Source organism: Heterodontus francisci, chromosome 7 (assembly GCF_036365525.1).
Source record: "Heterodontus francisci isolate sHetFra1 chromosome 7, sHetFra1.hap1, whole genome shotgun sequence".
Taxonomy (NCBI): Eukaryota; Metazoa; Chordata; class Chondrichthyes; order Heterodontiformes; family Heterodontidae; genus Heterodontus; species Heterodontus francisci.
Window position 1 is genome coordinate 103,563,018 of NC_090377.1, and position 7,628 is coordinate 103,570,645.

Below are 7,628 nucleotides of genomic sequence, written 5' to 3' on the forward strand. Positions count from 1 at the left end.
CAGATGCATCTGCGACAGGTAGATTGGTGAGGAAAAGGCTGCAGTATTGTGCAGTGTTATTAAGTCTTCATTCAATTTTAACGATAGGCTTTATGTTCAGATTCAACACAAATACTATTTATTGTCGTACTCATCCATATGGCATGATCTCAGGTCCAGGTCTTTTACTTGCTGGTGTGTGTGTGTGCTCACTGCAAAAAATGTGATGAATGTGCCTCTCAAAATGATGTCTCCTATAATGATGTCAGCAGTTGGATCAGAGGCCTGATCTCTTAAACGTACGTTTATCTTAAAAGGTGAAGTCCTCATTACACCACATTACAGATGTGAAGTTAGTTTTTTTCTTTATGTTGCCAAAAGTCCAGTCTGCCAGAGATGTCCTTCAGGACTCAGCCAGCTCGCTCAGTACTGTTGCTACCAAGCCACCCTTGGTGATGGACATTGAAGTCCTCCACCTACCGTACATTCTGTGCCCTTGCAACCCTCAGTATCTCTTCCAAGTTGTGTTCAGCATGGGGATTACGAATTCATCAGTTGAGAGAAGGCCATAGGCGGTAGATAGGTACTGGTACTAAAGAAAGCAAGATTTGCATTTATATAGCAGCTTTCACAATCGCAGGATGTCTCAAAGCTGTTCAGATGTGTAATGTAAGTAATAGATATATTGACTCATAGCAGAAATAGATATTTTCCGAAAACAAAAATTGCACGACATACTTTTGTCATGTGATATGCTTCCTAGTGTGTTTTTCGTTGAAAGAGTCACATTCTCTTGACACATTCACTGTGTGGCTGCCCCTGTCCATCTTCCCCGAGCCCACAAGACCAAAAATCCTCTGAAGATCTCCCCTGCTCTGGCCCTGATCTTGTATCTTTCTCTAATTTCTCTCCTATCACCCCTCATGCCCTCTCCAAGCTCTTCTTGTCCATGGGAACCATCTCCTGATCCCTTGATCCTATTCTCACTAAATTGCTGAGCACCAGACTTCCCTTCTTGGCTCCTATGTTAGCTGATATTCTTAATGGTTCTCTCTCATTGGATACTGTTTTCCTTTCCTTCGAATCTGTCTTCATCAACCCAGTGTTCAAGAAAACCTCAAATGAGGTGGTGCTGCAAGTAGGGACTATGTATGTTGCAAATTCCAGTTTATCCAGTCTAAAAATGCACTGGTGGAGCACTGGAGACTGTTAGAACTGGTGCATTGAAGAATACCAGCCACAGAAAGGTGGAGGTATTCCTTATCGGAGGATGTTCAGGCCAACAATAAGTGCCTGCAGCCCCATATCAATGAGATAATCTACTGAGTGCACAAACTCCAGCAAGATCAGCAGTGGATGGTGCTATTGGCCCATTCACAGCTTTTCTGGCAGTCTCCTGGCCCACACATTTTCTGCTTCTCTATTTATTCGCTTTAATGATAATCATATAGCTGAGATCATTGTGGTAAAATATTCTGCATGAGACTACCAGATACCAGCACTGTTTTGGACAATTTGTATGAGGATCCAGAAATAAGTGAATTGAACAAGATGACAATGTAATAGAGAGTATTTTATTATGTTCATAAATAATTCAATAAAATCAGATCATGTTTTACAATGACAGACTAGAAATCCCTCATTCGTCTGAAAGACCCGATAGTTGAATTGTAGCCGCCCCAGTCACTGTATCTCTTGTATTCACCGGGTCTCATGAAGTACTGTCGGCCTCTGTAGTTGGGATGTTCATAGAAGATCCAGTAACCGTCCATCACATGGCTGGAGTGAATGTCACGGTAACGGAAACGATCATAGACAGATGGGCAGTCATCCTGGAATTCCATCATCTGTCCTCCAAAGTCAGGCCTCTCGTAAATCTTCATTCTGTAGGAGCCTCCCCTGTACTGTAATAGAAATGAAATGACATTAGTGATGAAACTGCAAATATACATTTGGTATATGTAGAAAAAGAGAAACTTTGTAAAGGAAGGAATCTAATGGGGCCCAATGATGACATCAACAATGAGAGCAAAGCTGAGATGATTTATTCACATCAATTCAATAGGTTAATTATGTATGAGGCTTGTTAACAGCAAGCAGTTTCTGCATTTTATACTAAATCAGTGAATTATCTGTAAGAGTGTACATTGGACTGATATTAGTTGGTGCATGCAGATGGAGGTTTATCAATATCAATAAAAATCTAAATGTTATTCTGGTTCCCACTGTAATGAGGTTCCTTCACTGTGTGGAGCAGCTTTATCTTTCCTACAATTACAGCAAGACGAAAGGGATGGGTGCAAACATGTCTGTCAGCAGGTTTTAGCCAGTCATAGAGCCATTTACAGCACAGAAAGAGGCCATTCGGACCATCGAGTCCATGCCGGCTCTCTACAGAGCTACCCAGTCAGTTCCACTCCCTCTCTCAATCACCATCTTACTCTAGCTGTAGGTGACATTATTACTTCCTACATTGTCAATGCACCAATTTGGCTTTCAGTTCTGAATATCTGAATAATTATGAACAAATGTATCCAATTATATCCCCGATATTCAGGACTTTTGCAATAGGCTATTGTCGGCTAGGGCGGCACAGTGGCGCAGTGGTTAGCACCGCAGCCTCACAGCTCCAGCGACCCGGGTTCAATTCTGGGTACTGCCTGTGTGGAGTTTGCAAGTTCTCCCTGTGTCTGCGTGGGTTTTCTCCGGGTGCTCCGGTTTCCTCCCACAAGCCAAAAGACTTGCAGGTTGGTAGGTAAATTGGCCATTATAAATTGCCACTAGTATAGGAAGGTGGTAGGGAAATATAGTGACAGGTGGGGATGTGGCAGGAATATGGGATTAGTGTAGGATTAGTATATATGGGTGGTTGATGGTCGGCACAGACTCGGTGGGCTGAAGGGCCTGTTTCAGTGCTGTATCTCTAAACTAAACTAAACTAAACATCTCCGCCGAGAACTTTCTTCCCAGTTTGCGCAACTATTGACTTAAGAACCAACCCGTATAAATTAACTGCACGTACAAATGGGTGGTAGTGGATCAGTAAATCAGGCAGGATGTGTGACAGGCAGACAATCCACTACCTGTTAATCACCACCGCTGAAAGTTAAAATCAGTCCTGTGGAAACAGCTGATGACTCTTCACTGCTGATGCACATAAACTCAAATGTCACTGATCATTTTCTAAGTGTCACTTTGGGTAGAACATATAAACCACCAAAGGTAACTCACATATGGGTAGGTGCGACATGACCTGATGCTGTCATTGAATCCCATCCAGCGCTGGTAGTCAGGATATTCTCCCTTATTCAGAACATACTGGTATCCCATGTAATTGGGTCTCTCATACAGCACCCACCAGTCACTGTCAACACGGATGGAGTTACAGCGGCTGAAGTAAGAGTGCAGGTCAGCACAGTCAGTACTGCACTCATAGTGCCGACCCTGGAAGTTCCTGTCCTCGTAAAAGATAATCTGTGGAAAGACGTAGGTTTGTAAATTAATTTCTCAAACTAGGCTATACTGAATGAAGAATTCTAATACATTATATAAACTCTGTGTTTTCCTTACCTTTCCCATTTTGAGATCACAGTTAGCTTGTAACCGACTGAATGTTTCACTGCTTCACACAGCTTGGTATTTATGTGTTGGGTAAAAAGGCTTCGCTGGGCACTCCTTTTTGTTATTTTAATGATTGCAATGGTTTGAAGTCAGCACAAAAACAGCAAAACACATGACACATACACTGATTGTAAAGAAAATGAATTTAAGGCACCTATGTCCCATTGATTGCATTTTGCCTTCTTGTCATTTTAATTGTGTGAAAGAAGGCAACAATGCATTGGAGGCCATTGTGCTCCCCATAGTCTGCTTCCACTAAAATTCTCAAACAGTTGTCATTACACATTCAACCGGGTATATTTCCAGCAGTTCAGTGTAATGGCTGAAGTTTATTCCAAATTGGTCAAGTTGCAGGTGTGCATATCCAGATCAAGTTGCTTTCTACATAATCGACAGAAGTATAACTGTCCGTTTATTTAGATTTGAGAATGTGCTTCAAAGTTCATAAGCTTTATTTGATGGCATTGCCACTGCAATTTTGAGGGTGGTGTTTATTAACACCGATTACAGTCCATTCACAGTTTCATCTTTTAATCAATGAAAGTTTGATGTTTACTATCTTTCACTTTGTTATACATTTCAGGTTAGCTTAAATCATCTTTGAACACTAAACAGAATAATAGAAAGGCAGATGGTCATGTGTTCAAAGTCATTTGTAGCATGTACGTACTGGTGGAGGGGAGCAGGATTCTTTCGTGGGTTCGAAAAAAAAATTTACGACCAGGTGAGGCAGGGGTCTCGGGCTCCCCTCTCAGCCTTTTCCTGGTTTGTATGTAACAGGGTTTAATTTTTACAACACCGTGTTTTTAGCTTCTGCTCAGTGAGTCCTTGCTCATTGCTTTCTAATTGTAATTGTAAAGGAATCAAACAGAGACAGGTTTTCTCAGATTTAAACAAGAAAGGTGTAAATTTTTTAACCTTGAAACTCTAACTCAGTTAAACTATTAAGAATACGCAATGCAAGCACGCTCACATGCATATGCGATAAACACAGACACAAATAGAGACAAAGGAAAAGAAAGAACTAAGGGGGAAAGGTTTTAAGTAATAGATGGAGTTCAGTTACCTGATTCTGGGTTGGATGTAAAGTTTTTGATTGAAGTTAAGTCTTGCAATTCTCATTGGGGCCCAGTGCACACTTTCAAACTTGTTTAGCTGGTACCAGAAGGCTGCAGGAGTCTTCTGCCTTGAGGCTTGAGTTACTTCTGTGTGTCCTTGGAACTTTGCGTGAGAAAGAGAGAGAGACAGAGAGAGGGAGTGCTCTCTTCTTGAAGTTCAACTGCAGTCTCTTACAAAAACTGCTCTATGAACACAATTCAATTAACTCCAGGTGGCCAGCAGGTTAGTCATGTGACTAGCTTTTTTCTTGAGACAGCCTCACCTGCAAAGTTTGTGGATTCCTCACAGCTTACCAGACACTCTCAGTGGGAGGTGGAATGCTGGCTCTGACACATTCAATGACCCTCAGTGTATCTTGATCATCACTATTAACAAAACCCAGCTGGCTAATTGCATCAGGGAGTGTTCCCATTGTCTCTCCATGCAACTGTCCTTTAGAATGCAAATGTGCAGCCATGTTTTCAGCCACTGTTCTGTGGTCTTTTTAAACAAGTCATTTCAATGTCCAGTAAATGTTCAAATAATAATTTTCCATATGCCGAAATTAATATATTTCCATCTGAAAGGTGTGGTGTCCATCACACCTCCACATCCAGCAGAATGAAATGCGACATTTCATTATAAAAATAGATAGAAGAGAAAGTACAGGAAAACACACATGCATTCCTCTCAATCATTCCGAAATCTTAAAAATTGTTACAGTCTGTCTTTCCTTTGTAGCAGTGCTGCTTTAATCTGCCCCTTTTCCCGTGAGGTGGGTATGAGATAGTTATGTGTTGCCCACAGGGGTTTGAATTTTCTTCACTATCAGCGTGCAATATGTTGGGAGTGGGCACCCCCATAAATATGTGATTTTTGGGGAAGTTTGCAGTTTGCATAGTTCCATGACTGTCTGTCTAGGGTGCCTTTGTTCTTGTTGAGGTCTGCAGTGGGAAGGTTAGATTTTGTTGGCCTGGTTTGGAGTTCTGATCATGAGAATCAGCGGTGGGTGGATCCAGTCTGATCACTTTTTTGGTGCACTGATGAATCATGCAAGTGCTTTTCACTTTAGGGGATGTTTTTTTCCCTTTTTCATGACTGTGAGGGAGAATTCTTTACTAGTCTTCACTTTGTCCTCTGCAACATTCCTGCTTGCAGGTATTTGTCCAGATTCTACTGCACTTCCCTGCAGCACTTTGACTATGTGAGGCATCACCTTCACGGTTTCTCTGACCTCTTGAGGACTTTCTTTGTCCTTACAGGTTCCTGTAAATGTGGTCAGCAACTCTGGTTGGGTGCTTGTGGTGTCTGCATCTTGTTTGATCCTGCTGTTTTTGTTTTCAGGAAGTATGTGGTGTGCCTTTAAGGCTGTAAGGTTGCAATTGGATATAACCATGTGGAGATGGAACCAACCAGCTTTAAAAAATGCATCCTGGTTACCCGGCAACAGCCATTCAGAGACCAAGGACCAGATATACAATGTTGCAATTATCTTTTGAACTAGCTTTTTAGTTGAAACAGACTGTTCTAACTGGAGAAACAGACAGACAGCTCTGTGTTAGCACCTGAAAGGAGGGCTCTCAGACCATTTAAACTGAAGGAAGAGAATTCAATCTTTGTTTATTATTCCCTCTCAAAATTCTAAAACATCAAGCCAAAACAGAGATCTCTGATAATTTAAACTGAAGGAAGGGAAGTTAGACTGTGACAATCTTTTATCCCTCAAAAATTCTAAAGCCAAATTGATTCATTAAAATGAGTTTGCAAGTTATTAGTTGTTGAAATTCATCGCTGGAGATGGAGCAACAATTTCAACTTCTGAATTAGACTACGGACTATTCTACTGTTGAAGAACCTTTTTTTTCCATCCGACGGCTGTGGGATTTCAAGCAACCTTGGACTGTTCCACATCCGGCAGGAGTGTAAATCTGCAAGGTCTCTATTTTTTCCTCCTTTTAAATGCTGTTTATATCTTAGTAGTGTTTAAGAATTTAGTTTTTCTAATTAAACAGTTAATTTGTTGATTTAAAGACACCTGGTTTGGTTAGCCTCATTCGGGGGTTCATAGATGGTACAATTTGGCTGGGTCTTTCTTTAATTTGGAAAGTTTAAAATGATATGTGATGCAATCTGTGGAAAGACGGGATTGAATTAACAGTGCATTTCTCCCAACACAATCAGAATTATATATTTTGATTGGGGGCTTTGACTGGAGCAGTCAGTCATAACAATTTACATAGGAAGATGTGGGGTCCAATTTTTCAAAAACTTTGGGGTTGGCTGAATGGACAGTAGAGGTTTCCATTTGGGAATCCTCTCAGATCTCCTTTAACCCGCCCTTTTAGTCCCTGTTTTCCCTTTCCTCTCTAACTTCTTGCCAGCCCTGTGCCTGTTTGTCCTCTTTTGTTCTCGACAGTGGTCCCTTGCAATTCACCAGTCCTCTGCTGGGGGGGTCCTCCAAATGCCAGTACAGGATTTAGGGGTGCAGATGTCACTGTAGGATTGGCTTTCCCCTCAACCTGGCACATGTGGCAACTACTGCAGTACACATCTTTGTGGAGTTTTGGCCAGTCAAAATGCTGCCTTATACGGGCTTTGAATTACTGCATACCGACATGTACAGCCATTGTAATTTCATGGGCCATTCTTAACATTTCTCCCCGGTACCTCTGCGACACCACTAACTGGTGAACCACTGTTCACTCTTTGTCCTCAGGTCTGTGAGGAGAACTCCATTTCCTCATCAGTACTTCATTCTTTAAATAGTAGCAATCAGGGACTCCCTCTGCTTCAATATCAGTCTGGGCAGCCTGTGCTAACACTTTCAATACTGGGTTGGCTTGCTGAGCCTCAGCCAGGGAAGATCCATTTAATCGATTTCATGGATCCTCTAGCTTTCCAAGTAAGTTTCAGACAGACAGACCGCATGA

General features: G+C 41.7%; 1 protein-coding gene across 2 annotated transcripts; it reads right to left on the minus strand.

The window, feature by feature from the left end:
- Positions 1–1,607: 1,607 nt before the first annotated feature.
- LOC137372205 (gamma-crystallin S-1-like) lies at positions 1,608–3,558 on the minus strand. Of its 2 annotated transcripts, none has more exons than XM_068035820.1 (3): positions 3,550–3,558; positions 3,211–3,453; positions 1,608–1,883 (listed from the first exon to the last, which is right to left on the minus strand). In XM_068035820.1, the coding sequence occupies exons 1-3, from the start codon at positions 3,556–3,558 to the stop codon at positions 1,608–1,610; spliced, it is 528 nt and encodes a 175-aa protein (XP_067891921.1). The 2 variants fall into 2 exon arrangements, with proteins under 2 accessions (XP_067891921.1, XP_067891922.1); XM_068035821.1 differs by having other exon boundaries at positions 1,608–1,873; positions 3,207–3,453.
- Positions 3,559–7,628: the final 4,070 nt, after the last annotated feature.